The sequence below is a fragment of the Plecotus auritus genome, assembly GCF_963455305.1.
Source record: "Plecotus auritus genome assembly, chromosome: X".
Lineage (NCBI taxonomy): Eukaryota > Metazoa > Chordata > Mammalia > Chiroptera > Vespertilionidae > Plecotus > Plecotus auritus.
The window spans coordinates 143,547,634-143,570,128 of NC_137784.1; the positions used below are offsets into that span (position 1 = coordinate 143,547,634).

At 47.3% G+C, this 22,495-nt stretch overlaps 2 protein-coding genes across 15 annotated transcripts in view; one reads left to right on the top strand and one right to left on the bottom strand.

The window, feature by feature from the left end:
• The window catches only part of CASK (calcium/calmodulin dependent serine protein kinase), a 311,008-nt gene that overhangs the window by 160,183 nt on the left and 128,330 nt on the right, over positions 1 to 22,495 (top strand). The gene's annotated exons all lie outside the window — the stretch shown is intronic.
• GPR82 (G protein-coupled receptor 82) lies at positions 6,837 to 7,853 on the bottom strand (the record flags this gene model as incomplete). Its single annotated transcript, XM_080652612.1, has 1 exon — positions 6,837 to 7,853. The coding sequence occupies one exon, from the start codon at positions 7,851 to 7,853 to the stop codon at positions 6,837 to 6,839; it is 1,017 nt and encodes a 338-aa protein (XP_080508738.1).

A 22,495-nucleotide genomic window follows, 5' to 3' on the forward strand; every position in this document is an offset into this window, starting at 1 on the left:
CGAGACCTATCGCGGAAGAGCAGTTTCACATGAATGTGGGGAAGGACTTGTGTCAGCCTTTGAGGGTTAGGGAGGTGTGTTACCGAGCACAGGTCTCCCAGCAGCCACCCTCCTGACCCTGGGGCCTGGGCCCGTTGCTGCTGGAGGTTGCCCTGTGTATTGTGCCTTACCCGCCGATGCCAATAGCATTTCACCCAGTTACACAATCAGAAACGATTCCAGACATTACCCAATGCCCCCTGGGCACAGAAACAGCCCTGGGTCACACTCGGTCATAATGTAATGTTATCTTGCCCATGCTTGGCCTCCCACAGGCATTTATTAACACACTAGAGGCCCGATGCACGAAATTCGTGCAAGAGTAGGCCTTCCTTCCCCCGGCTGCCGGCACCGGCTTCCCTCTGGCACCTGGGACCTGGGTTTTTCTCGCAGCCCCAGCTTCGTCTAGAACAGGGGTGGGCAAACTTTTTGACTCGAGGGCCACAATGGGTTCTTAAACTGGACCGGAGGGCCGGAACAAAAGCATGGATGGAGTGTTTGTGTGAACTAATATAAATTCAAAGTAAAGGAGCAGAGGGGAGAGCAAGAGAACTGGATAGAACAGCCGGATCCGGCCCGCGGGCCGTAGTTTGCCCATGGCTGGTCTAGAAGGTCGTCTGGTCTAATTAGCATATTATGCTTTTATTATTATAGATGCGTACAGAGTCCTTTTTTCTGTCACCTTCTCTTGTATTCCTCTTTTTCCTGTGAAAGGATGTGAAAACTTTGTTTCAGTGTTTCTCTCTTTTCTTCCTCTCACCCCTAAATTAAAAGTACATTAGAAAGAGCCCTAGCTGGTTTGGATGGCTAAGTGGATAGAGCATCAGCCTACGGACCGAAGGGTCCTGGGTTCGATTCCAGTCAAGGGCACATGCCCGGGTTGAGGGCTCCTTCCCAGCCTGGGCCCTGGTAAGGGCTCATGCAGGAGGCAGCCAATCTGTGTGTCTCTCTCACATCAATGTTTCTCTCTGTCTCTTCTACTCTCCCTGAAAATCAATGGGAAAATATCCTCAGGTGAGGACTAACAAACATTTTCAGTTCAATGTCCAGGAAGAAATGGTCCAGTTGGCAAGGAAAGTGCAGCTGAGGTTGGGGTCTCTGGTCCCTCTGGGCTCCTGTGAACAGCCTCCCAGGGCACCTGCTGGGCATGGGGCCGCAAGCAGTCCTCGCCTCCTGTGGCTCTGACCGACTGATGCCCAGTTCTAGTAACTGAAGTTGAAGGTCAGCTGCTTCTCCAAATGCAGAGTACTGCACACAGGCGCTTTCTATTCTGAGTGGGGCCTGTGTCCAGGAGGCGTGGGGGCTCAGTTGTGAGTTCTCAGAATTGGGCAGAAACCCCAGTCACAGAGACAGAGCAGAAGCCCACCCCCGCCCCAGCCCTACTCTGAGCACTTCCCTTAAATGGCTTTCCTCGCTCACTTCCCTCGCTCCCCCGTGGCCGCGCCTGGCTGCTCTTTGGTCCCCTTCTGGTCTCAGTTCTCCTTTCACCTGCTGCAGGCCAGACTTGATTGCGAGCAGGCATTCACCCAGCGCTGGTTGCCATGGCGTTGTGGATTCTTCCAGCCGTTCTTCCTCTATTGTTCTCAGTTGCTGACATTTGTTTCCCATCCCTGACCACAGCTCCCAAAAGCCCCGAGTTACAGAGAAAAGCACAGCGGCTGCTGAGCATAATCTGAGTGTGCTGAGCTTGAGTGTGGGGTTTCAATCATTGCACTTCGAAAAGGCTCACAAATCATCAAACCATCTTCAACTTACCTTGTATTTTTCTAATATATTTGTATTGATCTCAGAGAGAAGGAGAGAGAGAGAGAGAAGAGAGAAACATCAATGATGAGAGAGACTCATGGATCGGCTGCCTCCTGCACACCCCCCACCACTGAGGATCAAGCCCACAACCCGGGCATGTGCCCTGACCGGAATCGAACCTGGGACCCTTCAGTCCACAGGCTGCCGCTCTATCCACTGAGCCACTCCGGCTAGTTACTTGATATTTCTAACTACTGTGCTTCTCTCCTCCCACCGACCTTTCAGAAACAATCAACTCCTTGATGTCAAAAGAAAAGAATGACTGTTTCTTTTGCTTATCAGATGCGAACCCTTTCACTGCTGTGCTTCTCCTGAGGCAGGGGCAGCAAGCATGGACAATGCAGCCAAAGCTGCTTTTTCTGTCGCGTGTATAGCCTTTTTCACGTAGGAACTCTTCCTTCCCTCTGATGTCACTTCAATTGGAATTTGGGGACAGTCCAGGGAAGGGCCAGGGCATTAGGCCGCACAGTGGAAATGCTTGGCATATGGCCAGTGTCCCTCTGTGCTCCCTGTGTGGTTGGCCAAGCAAGATTTCCTTGCAGCTTCTCTTCCCACACTTGCCATAACATCTCCCACCCTGCAGGCTGCAGGGCCAGGGATAGGCCGTGGGAGTCCTGCCCAATCAGAACACAACGGGCATCCTCCTCTTCTGCCCGGGGAGCAGAAACTCACTTCCAGGTTGAGTGGGGTATCTTCCTTTTGCTTGTGTAGTCTTTTATATATATAAATTTTATCAGGCATGTCTCCCTCTCCCTTCCCCTCTGAAATCAATAAAAATACATTTTAAAAAGCCAACATTCTATCCATGAGCCAATACTCTATCCACAAGCCAAACTGGCCAGGGCTCTTTTTTTTTTTTAATATACTGTTATTGATTTCAGAGAGGAAGGGAGAGGGAGAGAGAGATAGAAACACCAACGATGAGAATCATTGATTGGTTGCCTCCTGCACACCCCCTACTGGGGATCGAACTGCAACCCTGGCATGTGCCTTTGACCGGAATTGAACCCGGGACCCTTCAGTCCGCAGGCCAGTGCTCAATCCACTGAGCCAAACTGGCGAGGGCTGGATGTTTGGCCTTAATGGTTTGTGTTCCTGACTCATAGTTTGAAAGTCTGCCTCAACGAGAATATGTCAATGGAAAGGATGCGAGGGGAGATAAACAGTTGTCGTGGCCTGTTTGTAGGTATAATCGTGTTGCCCTAAGTCAAAATTTGGGGTTTCTGAAATTGCTTGCCTCTAGGTCACAGGAACATTAAAAACACCGTTTTTCTGAAACCCACACTTTAAAGTTAGGGTCCATTTAGAAAATGATTATTTCATATAAAATATTTGCCATGACCTTAAATAGCCCGTTCTTCAAGTTACACAAAAAGGGAGCATGATTTGCAGTCGCCCATTCAGGAGAGCTGCTGTGCTGTGAAGGCAAACATGGGGAGTGTAACAGGCTCGGTACAGAGAACTATGGGAACTCTCTGTCAGAAAGCGCAACTTACAGAGAAATGGCGTAACTCTCTTTCTGCCTTTTTAAATGTAGGCAACTACGTTGGCACTATCTTTTATGTTTTATTTAAAGTGGTAGCCATGTAAAGTGACTTTTTCAAATAACGATTTTCAGGCCCTGGTCCAGTAGCTCAGTTTGTTAGAGCATCCTACCCATATGTCAAGGTTGTGGGTTCAATCCCCAGTTAGAGCACATACAAGAATCAGCCAATAGCCCTGGCCGGTTTGGCTCGGTGGATAGAGTGTCAGCCTGTGAACTGAAGGGTCCCAGGTTCGATTGTGGTCAAGGGCACATACCTGGGTTGCAGGCCCGATCCCCAGTAGAGGGCATGCAGGAGGCAGCCAATCAATGATTCTCTCTCATCATTGATGTTTATCTCTCTCTCCCTCTTCTTCCTCTCTGAAATCAATCCTATATAATAAAAGCCTAATATGCTACGTGTCCGACTGTTTGACCAGTTGCTATGATGCTCACTGACCACCAGGGGGCAGACGCTCCAACTGGTAGGTTAGCTTGCTACTGGGGTCTGGCTGATCGGGACTGGGCGAGTCGGGCTGGACACACCCTGGAGCCCTCTCACGGTCCCTCCCCGGCCCCAATCATGCACTGGTGGGGTCCCTCCACCTGGTCTGCACCCTCTTGCAATCCGGGACCCCTGGGGGCATGTCAGAGAGCCAGTTTCGGCCCGATCCCCACAGGCCAGGCCGAGGGACCCCACCAGTGCACAAATCTGTGCACCAGGCCCCTAGTAAAAATATAAAATAAAAAGAATCAGCCAATGAATACATAAATAAGTGGAACAACAAACCAACATTTCTCTCTCTCTCTCAAAATAAAATAAATTACACAAAATAATTCTTTTTAGCAGATATATATATTAAAATCCTAAGTGCAGTGAGATTTAATACAGTATGTTAAATGAAAACTATTGAGAATCTTCCCAGCTCCCCTTAATCTAATGAGTTTTGGTTTGAAAGCTTGTATGAGAATAAAACTACTGGTGTAACTGGCAAAACTTCCTCAGGAATTCTGGTCAGCTGGGCGCTGTTCTGTGATTCTGTGGTTCTCGTGTCCGTGAAGTTTCTGGCTTGGGCAGCTCTGTTTGCAGCCAGCGCTCAGGGAGGCACCTGCCTCTGTCTCCGCAGATTAATCAGCCAGAAATGAGATTGCTGCCAGGAAAGAATAGACGCGCGCTGCATGTATTTGAAGCCAGCAGGTGTTTCTTCAGACTTTTCTCTGAAGATTTTCTTCTCTCAATTAAGCATTGAAGTAAAACAGGAGGGGAAAAAAATCATTTACCATTTGTTTTCTATTCTTTTTAAATTAAAATCATGCAGATGTGTTAGGGAAACCTCTAGTGGTATTGATCACCTGGCCCGTGGGGGATCTGAAGAGTGAATTGCTTCCACATTTTTACATCTTGCTCCCAACCGCTTGCCTGCCTGCCTGCCTGCCTGATGGCCCATAACCGCTTCTGTCTGCTAGCCTGATCACCCCCTAACCACTTCCCTGCCAGCCTGTTTTCCCCTAACTGCCACCACCTCCCCACAGCCTCCTTCCCTCGCTTCTCATCACCTAGCCACCGCCGCTGATCACCCCCCACTCCCGGTGGTCAGTGCACGTCATAGTGAACAATCAAACTCCTGGTCTCTCTGTTGAACTCCTGAGGGGACACTTTGCATATTAGCCTTTTATATTTATATATAGACTAGATAACATTTAGTTATCTAAAATGGTGACCATTAATAAAATTAATACCAATAAATTAATAAAGTTAATTGAACAGTTGGGAGGGACCAGGCCTGCAGGGGAGGGCAGTTAGGGGTGACCAGGCCTGCAGGGGAGCAGTTAGGGGCAATCAGGAAGGCAGGCAGGTGAGCAGTTGGGAGCTAGCAGTCCTGGATTGTGAGAGGGATGTCCGACTGCCTGTTTAGGCCTGATCCTACCGGGATCGGGCCTAAACGGGCAGTCGGACATCCCTCGAGGGGTCCCAGGTTGGAGAGGGTGCAGGCTGGGCTGAGGGACAACCCCCCATGCACAAATTTTGTGCACCGGGCCTCTAGTTTCATATAAATGAAATGATACTGTGTGTACTCTTTTGTGCATGGCCTCTTGTACTCAACAATGGAGACTACTCTTTTAAAAAAATTTTTTTTTACAAGTTTTGGATTTTTAGGAAAATTACACAGACAAAAACCTGCTGTCAGTGTAAAGGCTTGGGGAAGTGCTGTGTGAACTTACTTGAAACTTCTCTTCGAGCACTGAAGGAACTGCCGGGGACAGAATAAATGACTCTTTAAGTCTCTAAGTAACAGGTTACAATGAATATTTATTAAACTTTATTTTTATTCAACTGTTTTTGTTTGGTTCTTATCTGAGCAGAGAATGAAAGTACCATGGGAGTGGAAATAGGATACACGCTATAGCTCCAAAGGGAAAGATAAAACACACACTTTTAAAAATAATTATTATAACATATATAATACAGAATATAGTCACCAGCATTTGTCTTTCTGACTATTACCTGGAAGGAAGAAGTGACCATTAAGAAATGCTTACTCTTTAAATATTTGCTTAGAATATTGGGCAACTTACTTATCTATGCATGTCAGGTTTTAATCGGTAAGTTGACATGCTTTAGGCTTGTGATCATTGAAATAATACTTATAAAGCATGTAAGAAGAATGCCTGACACGTAGCAAGTGCTTAGTAAATGGTAGCTACTCGTAATAGTAACATCATCTGATTTACTAATAGCACCTATGAATTAGTTCACTCATCTCACCCAAGTGAATTGAACAGATCTACATGCCAGTTTCTATTTGTCATCAATAACAACATTATTTATATGAAATGCAGAGGTAAATACACAAAATGTGATCCAGATTGGCATATAATGGCGTTGTATTCGCTTTTTATTTTGACAAAGGCTAACCCAAATATTGAAGCATATTTATAAGTAGCATCTGCTTAAGAAATACTGGAATCAATGAATATTGCTTCTCCTAGTATCATAAGCCAGGTAATAGCAAATCGTGTGTTTCGTACCTTGAATTCTTACACTGCATCATTCACACATTTACATAGGACTTAAGGGAGGAAATTTCGCGTTCACTTTTTCTCTTATTCGTTTTCAAAGTTCCCAACAAAACACTAGTCGCAGATGGGCCTTGTATTTGAACCACCGGGAAGCAGAGAAGTCCACGCCATTGGCTTCTTTGTCTTACCGCCGCGGTTGGCTTCACATAGACAGTGGTCCGTTGGTTTCCTATGCAGTGGGATCCTTTTAATGTGCTTACTTTTGCCTCTGAAAGTCTCTGTCTTCTCAACCTTCGGTACAAGTTGAACTGTCAAGTGAGTTTTACGATCACTTTTTCAACCAAAGACATCTTCTCGGTGCCTGTTGCCCACCGGGCTATGGCCTGTTGACCATGTAGTTTATAGTCATGTGAGCGTTGTCTATGTGGTGGGCTTTCCCAGTCAAAAGTCAACCATAGGGTTGGATATGTGTTGAATCAGATTTTGTGAAGAGATTATGTAGTATCTTCTTAAATGTCTTATCTAAAAAAAGAAATATAATGGGGTCTGTGCTGCTTCTGGCTGATGCAAGACAGGTGAGGATGTTTTTTATTTCTATCAAATAATTCAGTTGCTCACAGCTCACTCTTTGGTGGAGAACATAGAAAATGGGCTTAAAAATGCTATATGGGAGGAAGCAAACTATCAATAGAATCTGGATGACCAAAAGATGCCTCCTCACAGAACTGTACGTGAGATGTTTCTCCGTGATGGATGTACAGGTCCTTATCTTTCTCAGATGGCTGACAAAAGAGTAGTATGATGTTAGGACAACTAAACACGAAAATCCAATAAATGTGGTCCCAATGAGGCCCGCGATCTGAGAGATCATGGCTCCTAGTTCCATCTTCCGGTTGTAGCACAGGGTCTCTTCTCCCTCCGTGGCCTCCACCGCTGAGTAGTATATGATCACGGGAATAATTACGCCGAGCACAACTCCCCAGATGTACACGCATAGTTTCTTAGCAAAGTTGGGCTGGCGGAATTTTTTCAGTAAATGGCCATAAAATATTTTCTCGTAGCACGAAGTGGTCTCTTGCGTGGAATCCTTTTTCATCAAGGTAGCATAGCGACTGATGGCGATCCAACTCAAAATCAAGAGGCTGACAAACATACTTACATGCATGGAGAGAGTCCCCAAAAAATTGACCACCCTGCACTGTGTTGATCGATACTGCCATTGAAAGCCTTTCAGGAAATAGATGCCCATGAAAGGCATGGTGCTGCACACGAGTAAGTTTGCCGTCACGAGATGTGCTAGGTAGATGTGAGTTGACGTTTTCTTACCTATTTTTGTTAAAAATACCCATTGAGAGAGAGAATTTCCGAAGAGACCGATGACACAAAGGAAGATGTAAAGGGTTGGGAGAGCCACGGAAGAGATCACAGATGGCCGAATACATGTTGAGGCTGAGTTGTTATTCATTTATATCAGCTTTCCTTGACTTTTGTCACAGGAGCTAGAACAGAATTGCAGATGGTTTTTAAACATGTATCCGCCCTACACCCTCTGCCACCTCCCCCTGCCTCCTCCCCCGCCATGTTAAATATTTAAAACTAGAGGCCTGGTGCACGACATTCGTGCACTCGGTGGAGGGGGGTGGGTCCCTCAGCCCGGCCTGTGCCCTCTCGCAGTCAGGGAGGCCTAGGGGGGTGTCCCACTGACGGCTTAGGCCCACTCCCTGCAGGCATCCTTAGCGCTGCTACGAAGGCAGGCCATTGCACTCGCCAGCTATCAGCCCGGCTTGTGGCTGAGCGGCGCTCCCCCTGTGGGAGCACACTGACCACCAGGGGGCAGCTCCTGTGTTGAGTATCTGCCCCCTGGTGGTCAGTGCACTTCATAGTGAAATAAAAGCAAAAGTTCATGTGCAAAGTACCTTTGTCTGCAAAACAAAATTTGATAAAAATAGTTCAATGCCTGAGTTTTATCACTTTATACTAGAGGGATTTGTAGTTCTTATATTAGATTCTAAAGCAATTTGTAAATGACAATGGATTTTTTTTTCCTAGAAATGTACTTTTTTTATTTTAAGGCACTTTCAAGCAATACACACTGGCAAGGGAACGTGTTGCAAAAGCATTTGGTGGCCACGTTCATAGATAGAAGACTGATCTTTAATCATCACATTCAGTGTACCTAACTACTTTTCACAATGGTGTCTTCTCACGGCTGGATTAAAGCACTTCTCCAAAATCTAATGCTATTGGAAGAGTCTCTCTTCCTATCTCAGAAGTAAACTTAATTCCACATAAACAAATGCTCGGGCAAGATCCTGAATTGCACAGAAGGGAAGTGTAGTAATAAGGATAAACACGAAATCCCAGGGTCTTTACCAAAGGACACCAGTAATTTAGTTCAAATACTTAACACGAAACGGTCCCACTTCAATAGAAGTTTACGTTCAAATTCTGTCAAAACTGTGGTTGCTGTGCTTGCTGGTGAGAGCGCCCTCACGTGTCTGTGTGTGTAATTGAGTATCTGGTTTTTCAGAGAATAGGTTTTTCAGAAGTTATTTTCATCCCAGCATAAATGCAGGTGTGGCGTTTGCTTTCCTACATCTTATTTTTAAATCCTTACTTAAAGGGTACACGAAAGGGTTGAAAAGTCACACAAAAACTCCTTCTCATTCTTATTTTTTTCATGTCCTCGTTTCTTTCAGGGGGAATAATAGAAGTTACTGGATTCTGGTCAAATCAGAATCATGAGCTTACTCAGAAGGTGCCACATTTCTTGCGTTTTTCACCATAACTTTCTACGTACCACATTCTCTATTCCTTCCTAATCTAGAGTGCGGATTCTCAATCTTATTTTTAGAATCCTATCCTCTCTTTGGCTAAACACATACATTGCCTTCTGAGATTCTTATATGCCCCCGGCCCCTTGGGGCTGTTTGATCTCTATCTTCAGAATCATGGTTATATTTTTGCCTCTTGGATTACAGAAACAGTATATTTGAAAAAAATCCCTATTACAATTTTGAAATAATTTTTATACCAAACAAGACCCACCTAAAGACTGGAAAACTTGAGGGCTATGCAGTGTCTCTAGTTCACATACTGAGACCCTTCATTAATGTCTACCGGTGTCTTTGTCATTCTATTCTATTTCTTTGTCGTTTTTACTTAGGAAATAGTCCATGTGCTACACAGTTAGTGTATCAGATCTGGTTGTAAATATCTAAAACCTAAACTGTAGCAAATCAGTCAGGTAGAAAGTGAACAAAGCCAGTTTATTTCTTAAGAAAAATGGATCTGATCAAAGTAGTTTTTATTTTCCATAGAAATGGATCTTTTTTATGACGGTATTAAAGAAACACGCTAGCCCCCTGCCTTGTGTAGATAATACATTCTATCCCAGCCGTGGGCAAACTACGGCCCGCGGGCCGGATCCGGCCCGTTCGGCTGTTCTATCCGGCCCGCGGAGCCGAAAGAGCGGAGGGTTCTCTTGCTCTCCCCTCCACTCCTTCACCAGCAGCAGTGTTAACATGGCAACGTCGGGAAACACGGCCGCAGCTCCTTCTTCTGAGTGGGCAGATTTACATCCCCCATTCAGTAGAAGGAACAACCTCTCAGTCTTCCAGAGGCTCCTTGTAATGCCCGCGGACGCGTCCCCCAACATCACCCTGGGAATGCGCAGACACGTTATCGGGGTGATGTAGGGAGACACGCCCCTGGAGAGCACAGTATCAGAGCATTAGCTAAAAAGGAGACCCACAACACTGTTCCCACTGAAGTTGATATTTAAAGACCAAAAACCTTGCAACCCAGTCTACATTGCCATCTACATCTACGTCCCGGGCATCATTTGGAAGTTGCACTAAAGAAAATGTTTAATTGACTGTTTACACATTTTGTTCTTTTCTATTTGTTTTAGTGTTAAATTATTTTATTATATTTAAGTTTAATTTGAAAGGCTTTTGTACCTTTCCTTTGTGAGGCAATTTTATTTTGCCTTTGCCATCTTCAATATAAGGTATGTTATTGTGCTATGATTCCTCCATTTTTTGAAGTTTCAAATTATAATAATTAGTGTTTACATTCTTCTTGTTAAAATGTTTGAAATGAATAAAACTATTGAAATTTTAAAAAAAGACCGTACCCTTTTAGGTAATGATGTTTACTCTGAATTTATATTAGTTCACACAAACACTCCATCCATGCTTTTGTTCCGGCCCTCCGGTCCAGTTTAAGAACCCATGGTGGCCCTCGAGTCAAAAAGTTTGCCCACCCCTGGTCTATACTAAAATCTGTCAACGTACGCATGTTTCTGTATTAATAGATAATGTTCCTTGTTTTAAGTAGACCATCTCATGCAGCACCTGCTCTCTTACTCCTTGCCATCATCTTGCTGCTCTCTTTCACACCAGCAAATGCTTCAGAGCGGAGAGGAGGTACGAGAGACTTCCACAGAGCCTGGCACTACGAGAGGGTGGTACTTGTGTCTACTATGTACATCTCCTTTCAAAATAAACTTTGATTCTAAAACTACTGGATAATTCGTTTCTAAAACTTGGGAAATACTCTTAGGCTTAAGAAATCAAAGAAAAATCACATGATATATATATACACTGAGTGGCCAGATGATGATGATCTCTGAATGCATAATAATCTGGCCACTCAGTGTCTATCCCAGGGGTCCTCACACTTTTTAAACAGGGGGCCAGTTCCCGGTCCCTCAGACCGTGGGAGGGCCGGACTATAGTTTAAAAAAACAAGAACTATGAACAAATTCCTATGTGCACTGTGGGCCCGGGACGAGTCGGCTGCTAAGCAGGACAGGCAGCGGCACCCGGTGGGCCGGATCAATGTCCTTGGCAGGCCGCATGTGGCCCGCAGGCCATAGTTTGAGGACACCTGGACTCTATCCTATAGAATAAAAGGCTAATGTGCAAATTGTCCCCTCAATCAGGAGTTCAACCAGCAGGCAGGCTGGCCAACTGCCCATGTCCCCTCCCACTGGCCAGGCTGGCCGGACCCCACCCATGCACAAATTCATGCACCGGGCCTCTGATATATATATATATATATATAGAGAGAGAGAGAGAGAGAGAGAGAGAGAGAGATTGAGTGGTCAGATTATTACGTGTTCAGAGATCATAATAATCTGGCCACTCAGTGTATGTATACACACACACACACACACACACACACACACACAGAATTGTTCTCCAAAACATATCTCCCCAAGCCTGCATTCCCTCGGTGTGATGACTGTCTTGAGTCGTCCACACATTGTGTCTCTGCCGATGTGACGAATGAAAGAGGTTCTACAAGTCTGAGTTCACTTACTAATGATTATCTACACAGTGACTCTGCTGACCACCTTTCTTACCTGAACAAGCAGCTAATGCAAACCGAGGCTCCGTTGTTCGGGGCAGTGACGCTAAACTTCAGACTCCAATCCTCTGCTCATCACGCCTTCAGTACCCTGCCGTGTATGTCAGTGCGAAGAGGCTCTCGTATGACGCCGACGCCAGTGGTGAAAAAAGGAAACAAACAGTATTATAGCGACGCGGTGGTTGTAGTGAATGTAGCACACCTTCCGCACCCAAATGACAACTGATTTCTGTTTCTGCAGTGAGAGGAAGTTGGTGACCATGTGTATATATTCTGTACTTCCCTGTGATGATGTTATGACCCAGTGCACCCAGCTAGCTTTATTAGCATGCCTGCTTGAAGTGCAAAGGTGTGATTCCCCGTGGCTAGTTTTACACAACACAGCGGTAGAGGCAACCGTTCCGTATTGACCCAACAAACTTGTCTGTAAAATCAGTCTTCTTCTCTACAGAAGCTCTTAGGTAAGAAAACTGAATTTCGTTTCCCTTTATTCTTGATAGGGAGGAATTGCAATAAGCCACCCACAGATGATTTTACAGACAAGGGTAAACAAGGGAGGCCCATCCCGGCCTGTGTGGCTCAGTGGTTGAGCATTGACCCATGAACCAGGAGGTCAGGGTTCGATTCCCAGTCAGGGGACATGCCTGGGTTTCGGGCTCGATCCCCAATGTGGGGCGTGCAGGAGGCAGCGAATCCATGATTCTCTCTCATCGATGTCTCTCTCTCTCTCTCTCTCTCTCTCTCTCTCTCTCTCTCTCTCTCTCATGATTAAATGTTTTTTTTAAAGAAGTGAGGCCCAGCATAGCACACTGTAAGCATGTACCCAGGGGTTTGGGTCCCAACTCGCTTGCTAAGAACTAGCTCATTGTACTTTGAAATGCCCTGTGCTGCCTCCATTCAGAATCAGAGTTGGTTCTGAGCATTTCACAATGGATTTGGGGGATCCTGGGAAGTGCTCGAATCTGAACATCTGGTGTGCCTCGGATACAATGACTAGTTATAGGATGATCTAAAGAATTGTGAGACCAGTTTTCTGTATAGAATTGTTCAACCAGTCTGAACCAGTAACTAAATGAAAGCTAAGTGTGCAGCTGGGAGCCAGACCCGCATCACACTACCTTTTCTTGGGAAGTTAAACCCGTGAGAGTCTGAGAATGGAAACGGAAATCCAATTCAGTCCCCAGTGGGGGGCGTGCAGGAGGCAGCCGATCCATGATTCTCTCTCATCGTGGATGTTTCTCTCTCTCTCTCTCTCCCTCCCTCTCCCTTCCTCTCTGACATCAAGAAAAATATATTTTTAAAAAATAAAGTAGCCCTGGCCAGTTTGGCTCCGTGGATAGAGCGTCAGCCTGTGCACGGAAGGGTCCCAGGTTCGATTCCGGTCAAGGGCACGGACCTCAGTGGCAGGCTCCTCCCTGGCGTGGGCCCTGGTCGGGGTGCGTGCAGGAGACAACCCATCGATGTGTCTCTCTGACATCAATGTTTCTCTCTGTCTCTCCCTCTCGCTTCCACTCTCCCTAAAAAAGAAATCAATGGAAAATATCCTCAGATGAGGGGGGGCGGGGGGAGGCTTGAACCCAGCAGACACAAGACAACACCCCGCATCTGCACTGATGCGCTTGGCCTCTTCGGTACCCGGAACTCGGGGCCTGGGCGGCGTGCGCAGGGGAGGAGCCACGCCTCCTGCATCCACGTTGGAGCATCACTTGCCAAAGACCGTTATTCCTCCGAAGCGGGGCGCCTGGAAGCTTGCCTGTGGCCAGCCAGCGCCCCCCCACTCCCCGCCCCAGGCCAGTGGTACCCCCAGGAGGAAGCCCAGCTGTGCTGCTCGAAGCTGCGGTCTCCGGCTGCCCAGCGCCCCGCCCACTGCAGGATGTGGGGTCTGGCCACAGCCCTGCCTCCAGGGGCGCTGCTCTGGGGCCTCGCCCCCGGCTACGCAGCTGGAGTCACCCCCATCCTGCCCTCAGCCGGGGTGTGAAGAACCTCTACTTGCTCCTGAGAGCTGGTTTCTCAGCACCCCTGGGCTCATTTCCCAGACGACTGGAAAGGTGTGATAGTACAGAAAAAGGATTCGCTTTTCTGAAATATGTACATGGATGTCAGAGAGAAGGGAGAGGGAGGGAGAGAGAGAAACATCCATGAGGAGAGAGAATCATGGATCGGCTGCCTCCTGCACGCCCCACTCTGGGGAGCAACCCGGGCCTGTGCCCTTGACCGGAATCGAACCCAGGACCCTTCAGTCCGCAGGCTGACGCCCTATCCACTGAGCCACACCGGCTAGAGCGAAAAATGATTCGCTTTGTAAGAAAGGCCTAATCAGTGCTTGGGCTCCACCTGTGACTTTTGTCTTGTCCTGCGGGCCTGAATGCACTGGGTGGGGCGGGTCTTCTAGAAACACCCACCGCAGGAACACACAGCCTATGGGTGGCAGGCCTGAGGATCAGAATGGCCTCCGAGGGGGCCGTGGGAAAGCAGCCGGGAAAGCAGCAGGCGTGGGGAAGAGAAGAAGCTTTGACCTTGGATGAGCCGAGGGGAAATTTCGAGGACGGGCAGATGTTGAATTTCACCATCTTCGCATCAGTCAAGCTCAGTTCATATTATGCTTCAGAGCCTACCTTTCTTTCTTTCTTTCTTTCTTTCTTTTCCTTTCTTTTCTTTTCTTTTTTTAAAGTTCTTTGGAAAGCCAAGAGTATATAAAGTTTTCAGAAAATAAAGCATTTGATGATAGAATTCTAAAAATGACTTAGGAGATCATATCGGCACAGATACAAGCCATATCCACCTGCGCGCTGGGAAGCAACCACTCGAGCTGCAGAGGTTTAGACTCCCGTGTCATAGACACCTGGCCGTGTTATTAGCAATCACTTCCTTTGCGTTTCTAAATAAAATGGTCCTGAGGCTAAGTCCCCTGCGCCACGTCACTTCCTGTCCTTATTCAAGGGGAGGGGCGAGAGAGATGGCAAAGGAAGATGAGGAAGAGTGTGCTGGGTTAGGTCTTACCTGCTGTACCTACTACTGTCTGTATTTATTTTCTCTTCTTTTTAAAAATATATTTTTATTGATTTCAGAGAGGAAGGGAGAGGGAGAGAGAGAAACATCCATGAGGACAGGGAATCATTGATGGGCTGCCTCCTGCACGCCCCCTACTGGGGATCGAGCCCACACCCGGGCATGTGCCCTTGACCGGAGTCGAACCCAGGACCCTTCAGTCCACAGGCTGACGCTCTATCCACTGAGCCAAAGCGGCCAGGGCGCATCTTGGTAATCTTTTGATGGCTGGAGCTATATGAGACTTGAAGTGGTCATTTTCAGGCATCCGTCTAAGCAAGTCCCGGCAGGGGTCCTCAAACATTTTAAACAGGGGGCCAGTTCCCTGTCCCTCAGACCATTGGAGGGCCGGACTACAGTTTAAAAAAAAAAAACTATGAACAAATTCCTATGCGCACTGCGGGCCCGGGACGCGTCGGCTGCTAAGCAGGACAGGCAGCGGCCCCCGGCGGGCCGGATCCATGTCCTCGGCGGGCCACATGTGGCCCGCGGGCCGTCGTTTGAGGACCCCTGTTTAGTGTTTTAGATATTTCTCCAATTGCACTGTCCTTGGCAGAATTTCTAATATTGCCATGCTGTCTCCTTCCCTTTTCGCCATCCAAAACCAGCCTAAAATGTATTGCTTCAGTGAGTCTGCAAACCAGGTATTGATTGCATCCAGGAAATACCTGGTGGAGAACATTGGAAAGAAGAAACAAGTTCCATGTTAACCCAGAGAAAGTGTGTAAGAGACTCATTTCTTCGGAGGTGCTGTGTCCAGCAGAGGGCAGTGTGTGACCAGCCCTCCTCACACCTCTTGCTCCGAAAGGCTGAAGCACGAAGGTGCCTGCGTTGTGCTATTTTCTCACCAGAAATGTGAAACAATTTGAAAGTGTAGTTTTTGGAGCTCTAACAAAATGATAAGCTTCTTTAAGTTAGTAGCTGAAAAACACTTTAAGTGTCAGAGAATAAAAGGAATTGTACGGACAATGGATTTGCGTCCTTAAAGGGCCACCTTTCATAGGACATGTACTTTGGGGATTTTGGGGGGGCTTTGTACTAGTGATTAGCATAAGAGTCAGCTTTGTAAAATCTTCACAACTGTAATTATCCTAGTGGTGAAAAGAAAGTCTGACATTGGAGTTGGCAGAAGCTTTTATCGTGTTTTTAGTTTCCCTTTAGCTTTTTATATATATTTTGATTGATTTCAGCATAGAGGGAAGGGGGAACGAGAGAAAGAGAAACATCAATGATGAGAATCATCAATTGGCTGCCTCCTGCACGCCCCCTACTGGGGATGGAGCATTGTCTTTTTTGTTAATAAAATTATTGTATTTGTTGTCACCATTTTAGAAATCAATGGCATACATGCTTTTCATTTCTATTTTACTGGTGGCCCGGTGCACGGATTCGGGCACACTGAAAGGAAATTAATTAGAAGGTGGCCGGCAGGGTGGGACTGGGCGAGATGGGCCAGACACGCCCTGGAGCCAACCTCCCGCAGTTGCAGCTGGGGCAGTGGGCCATGGCTGAAAGGGCGTCTGCGGAGTTAGCGGGGTCCCTCCAGCAGGTGGTTTCCCTCGGCCTGGCCTGCGGGGATCGGGCCAAAACCGGCTCTCCAACATCCCCCGAGGCGTCCCAGAGTGCTAGAAGGCACTCTGCAAAGTTGTGTCGTACAGGGTGTAGAACGCAAACGCAAGTGTGCAGTAAACCAGATTCAGGTCAACAGTGCCCCAGCAACAACATGACCCACGGCCGGAGGTGGAATCGCGCAGCCCCACGAGGAATCGGACTCCCTCCTCTCTGGTTTCGGGGTCCGTCACCCAAGAACCGCCGCTGCCAAGTCACCACAGCTCAGCAGTTCTTGCATTGAGCGTCTGCCCCCTGGTGTTCAGTGCACGTCATACCTATCAGACAGTCACTTAGCCTTTTATATATATAAACTAGAGGCCCGGTGCACAAAATTTGTGCACGGGGGGGGTGTCCCTCAGCCCAGCCTGCACCCTCTCCAATCTGGGACCCCTCGAGGGATGTCCAACTGCCCATGTAGGCCCGATCCTGGTAACGAGCAGTCGGACATCCCTCTCACAATCCAGGACTGCTGGCTCCCAATGGCTCCCAACTGCTCGCCTGCCTGCCTTCCTGATTGCCCCTAACCGCTTCTGCCTGCCAGCCTGATCACCCCCTAACCACTCCCCTGCCAGCCTGATTGATGCCTAACTGCTCCCCTGCCAGCCTGTTTGCCCATAACTGCCCTCCTCTGCCGGCCTGGTCACCCCTAACTGCCCTCCCCTGCTGGCCATCTTGTGGCGGCCATCTTGTGACCACATGGGGGCAGCCATCTTGTGTGTTGGATTGATGGTCAATTTGCATATTACTCTTTTATTAGATAGGATATGCATAATTTACCTATTGTGTACCAAACCATCCCCCAGACTTGGTGGCTTACGCCAACAACCATCTGTTCATTGTCAATTCTGCAATTTGTTCTGGGATCAGCTGGGCGGTTCTTCTGTCAGTCTCACCTGGGATCATTCACACAGCTTCTTAGTCATCTGACAGCTCAGCTGAGGTGAGTGGTCCAAGATGGCCTCACACAGATGTCTGGAGCCTCAGCTGCCTCAGCTGGGATGCCTGTGCAGGCCGAGCATCTCCATGTGATCTTTCACCCTGGGTTTATATATAACACAATGGGATCGTTCCAAGAGGGAACATTGGAAGCTGTAAAGCCTCTTACGGTCTTGCTCCAATGTCATAGAACATCCAGCACATTTTACTGATCAAAGCTAGTGACAACATCTGCCCAGCTTCAGGAGGTAGGCAAAGACTTCACCTCTGGATGAGAGGAGAGCAGAGAATGTTGATCTACCATTTTTCTTTTTTAAATATATTTTTATTGATTTCAGAAAGGAAGGGAGAGGGAGATAGAAGCATCAGTGATGACAGAGAATCAGGGATCAGCTGCCTCCTGCACATCCCCTACTAGGGATCGAGCCTGCAGCCTGGGCATGTGCCCTTGACTGGAATCGAACCTGGAACCCTTGAGTCCACAGGCCAATGCTCTATCCAAACCGGCTAGAGTTGATCTACCATTTTTAATCTACCCTCTATCTTGTAATGTGTTTGCAATTGTAATGTTCTGACTGGCTTTTTATGTTTTTCCCTCAAAGTGCATTGCATTGGCTATTTCCTTGGGGATTTATATAGCTGTATACCTCAGAGTCCATCGTTTCTTGGGTAATAGTCCAAAAACAAAAGTTACATTTACTTTGCAAAGGGACGTCCACCCTGTCCCACTTTGGTCTTGGAGTTGTCAGATTGTTTTGGTTATTTCTTATATTAAAAGGTCTGTTGAAAGTATCATGAGCCATACTGTTTCCTTTGTACTTTTTATCCTCTGTAAATAGCCTATCCCTTAATTTGCGTGCTTTTCTGAGTAGGGTGATGAAATCTCTCATCATGCCTCAGGCTAAGAACCATCTCTTTGTCCACTGTCCGCATACTGTCCACACTCCCTGCCTGTTAGTCACTGAGTAGCCATCTTGGTTATCAGATGGGTTATCAGAGAGAGAGAGACCATATTTACATGACTGTGATACAGTATCTATACTAATAAAAGGGTAATATGCTAATTAGAGTGGACGTCTTCCGGATGTCCCTCCGGACAAAGCCACAGCGGCTGTGAGGGCCTAGAGCCTAAGCCGTCAGTAGGACATCCCCTGATGGCTCCTGGACTGTGAGAGGGGGCGGCTGAGCTGAGGGACCCCCACCCCACCCCCGCCATGCACGAATTTTCTTGCACCAGGCCTCTAGTATTGTTATAATTATTCTATTTTATTGTTCATATCTCATTGTGCCTAATTTAGAAATTAAACTTTATCATAGGTATGTATGTATAGGAAAAAAATAGAATGTAGAGGGTTCTATTCTTGGTTTCATGCATCCGCTGGCATCTTGGAACATTAGCCCCCACAGACAGGGGTTGGAGGGACTAATATAGAAAGATTATCAGTCTCGCTTGCCCCTTGTAGCTTCTCTCCCACCATACTAGGTGGTGCTCATTTCTCACACTCTCATTATTTTGGGGATCCCAAATGCAAACCATCAGAGCATGAGACCCACATGTACTTAGTTGGCTGACTTCTCTGTCTACTGGCCGCATCTATTTGGAACTCTGTAATCGGCCCCCGCAAGAGCTGACCCTATATGTTCCAGTGTTTTCAAGTCTCACTGGCCACAAAGGGGAACTGAAGACGGGCAGGCATGCAAGTCTCATCAGTTCCTTGCAGCCAGCTGGGAGCTGCTTTTAATATAGAGGAAACAGGGTTTTTCTTTTGAGTGCAAAGTTCCTTCTCTACAAATACGAAGCACCTCTGCTTCTGACCGATCCAGGGACATACAGAAGAGGGCCTTAAATCCTGAGAAAGGCAATTAAAAGAGAAAGTAGGGAAACAGAGACCAAAGCGAATTGGGGAAGAAGAAGAGGTACTGCTGAGTCCAGGGAAGGGGAACCGCAGAGGTGCGCCCCATGAGAGGACAGCGCCCGTGCCAGCATTGCCAGCAGTGATGGCCATTCCGGCCTGAGTTCATGCTATTAAGCCAGGTCCGCAGGGAACGTGTCTTGTCCCCACTTCCAGATGCAACATCTGATGACACAAAGCGAAGCCAGGGCTCAGAGAGAAAGCAAAGAGACCTGAACACCAAACCTAAATATCACAAAGCTCCCAGAATCCGTCTACTCATTTTAGACATAGTTTCTCTAGCAATGTGCCTACTGTGTGCTGAGGAAGGGACATTGGACGAATGTGCTATAAAAGGAGATTCAGGGAAACTGCTTGGGGACCATTGGCCATACACAAAGCGCCTCCTTTCCCCCAGGTGTACACGCTTGAGTCGCCCTGAGGACATTCATGCAGGGTTTTCCCACATCCTCAGCGATACTTGGTTTTTCTCAGGTTTACAAGGGGAATGGAGCATCATCTCATGTTTTATTGGTCCATGTCGATTTCTCCTTGGGTAAATGTACCTGTTCATATCTATACCTCTCCCCATCTTCCCTCAACGAGTTGCTCATCTTTTATTCTTTTCTTTTTTTCTTTCTTTCAAATTGTTGAAGTAGCTCTCTCTATATTCTGCAAACAAATCTTTTGCTGTTTATGTGAGCTGCAAATAACTTCCACCAGAATGGGACTTGTCCTTTACTTTGCTCATGGTGCCTTTTGCCAGACATTTTCAGGCAAAGTAAGACATTTTCTAATGGATAAATCCAGATAAACCCTGGTCCCTGGAAAGGCACCCCTCAAGGACCACGCCGAAGAATTGCAGATGAAATGAACAATTAAGTAAGACAACTTGGCATGGTCACAGGTGGCCTCTGCCTGCCACTCACTATTAAGGCATTGAATGTTCTGGAAGACACAAACCTACTATGAAGGGAGCTAAAGAACATCTCTTCCAAACGGTATCAAATGCTCGAAATGCTTTGCTACCTTCCCAGCCTGCTGGGGACCCATGCTGTACTGAAGCAGTTCCATTAGCCGAGAACTCACTGGCTCTCTACTCCATGTGAGACATGCGCAGCTCCCATCCTTCTCTGGTCCTCTTCCTGCTTTCCCTCCGAGGCCACACACACACACATTTTGGCTCTCATGCCTTTCCTCTGGTCTTCTGCTTCAAGGCTGAACAACTCCCTTCTGTCAGCTGTCTGTCCTTCACCTGCCATCCTGCGAGGCGCCCTCATTCTCCTCATCTACTTGCGCAAGTGCCAGAGTACGGTTCTGGCCAGCACAAGGGAGAATGGGTCTGTTCCCAGTCCTGCCCCAGACAAGGCTGCTATTCACAGAAGCTAACGTTAAATTACCCTTTCTGAGTTACTTCTGCCGCCTCCTCTGATCCAGGTCACCTTCCGCTGTGCATCTTCCTAGTTCTGATGTTTACCTGCATTTTCTGTATTTCCCCTGCCTTTCCCTTGGCATTTGTGTATGTGGGTAACAGACATTCACTAACTCATTTAGTCCTCATAACAACAACCTGAGTTACATACAACTATGATTCTGCTTTTCTCGGTAGAGGAAAGGGAGCTTGTCCAAGGTTACATAGTAAGTGGTGGAGCCAGAAATTGAACTCCGGCAGTCTGGCTGCAACAGCCACCCTTTTAACCTGTCTATTACGCTGCCTCTTGGTTAATTATCTAATAGCTAGAGGCCCAGTGCACGAATTCGTGCACCAGTGGGCTCCCTCGGCCTGGCCTGTGGGATGGGGCCAAAACTGGCTCTTCAACATCCCCCGAGGGGTCCCGGATTACGAGAGGGCATAGGCCAGGCTGAGGGACCCCACCGGTGCACGATCGGGGCCAAGGAGAGATGCAGGAGGTTGGCCACCCAGGGAGGGACTGTGGGAGGACTCCAGGGCATGTCCGGCCCATCTTGCTCAGTCCCGATCAGCTGGACCCCAGCAGCAAGCTAACCTACCAGTTGGACCGTCTGCTCCTGGTGGTCAGTGCACGTCACAGCGAGTGGTTGAGCGGCCTTAGCATATCATTAGCATATTACACTTTGCTTGGTTGAACAGCCGACCGGTCGACCGGACACTTAGCATATTAGGCTTTTATTATATAGGATGTGTGATGTCACTGGGCCAAGAGGACCTATTAGATCGCTGTGGCCTTACCACCAGGATGATAATGCTCCTGGTCCATTGCTCGAGACTCTTCCTCCAGACTGTGTTTGAGTGGCCAATACCAGCATCGTCCTAATCCCCCCGCCTTTTTTCTTCTAATCTTCCCTCACTGACCCCCTAGTGAATGGCCAATTCTTTCTTTAAATTTGTTCATACGTTGAGCAGGTCGACTTCTGGTCTAGGAGATTTTCTGTGCTTTAAAGTCATTTGCATGTCTGTCCTCTGATGTTTGAATTTTATAGTTTAACTCTCAGGAAACATTTCTATTTGGACCTCATTTGGACTCCTTTGTCCTATTTATGACTGAAATGCCAAGTTGTCTTACTTAATTGGTCATTTCATCTGCAATTCTTCGGCGTGGTCCTTGAGGGGTGCCTTTCCAAGGACCAGGGTTTATCTAGATTTATCCATTAGAAAATGTCTTACTTTGCCTGAAAATGTCTGGCAAAAGGCACCATGAGCAAAGTAAAGGACAAGTCCCATTCTGGTGGAAGTTATTTGCAGCCCACATAAACAGCAAAAGATTTGTTTGCAGAATATAGAGAGAGCTACTTCAACAATGTGAAAGAAAGAAAAAAAGAAAAGAATAAAAGATGAGCGACTCGTTGAGGGAAGCGGGGGAGAGGGATAGATATGAACAGGTACATTTACCCAAGGAGAAATCGAAATGGACCCAAAAAACCATGAGATGATGCTCCATTCCCCTTGTAATTAGGGAAGTACAAGTTAAAACCACAGGAAGAGGCCATTTCACACCTACCAGGATGGCAAACGTTGGTAAACCTGAGAAAAACCAAGTATCGCTGAGGATGTGGGAAAACACGAACTCGTATCTTCCTCGCGGTGGGATGGGTACGTAAACTGATCACATTATTTTGGAGAGCAATTTGCCGCAACTAAGAGAAACTGAACATGCGCGTGCCCATCCAAGCAAGCATCGCCGCTGCTAGGTGTCAGCCAGAGAGAAACTGCGCGCGCGCAGGGGGTATAAGAGTTTTTCACCTGAGCGTGGTTTCTGATAGTAGA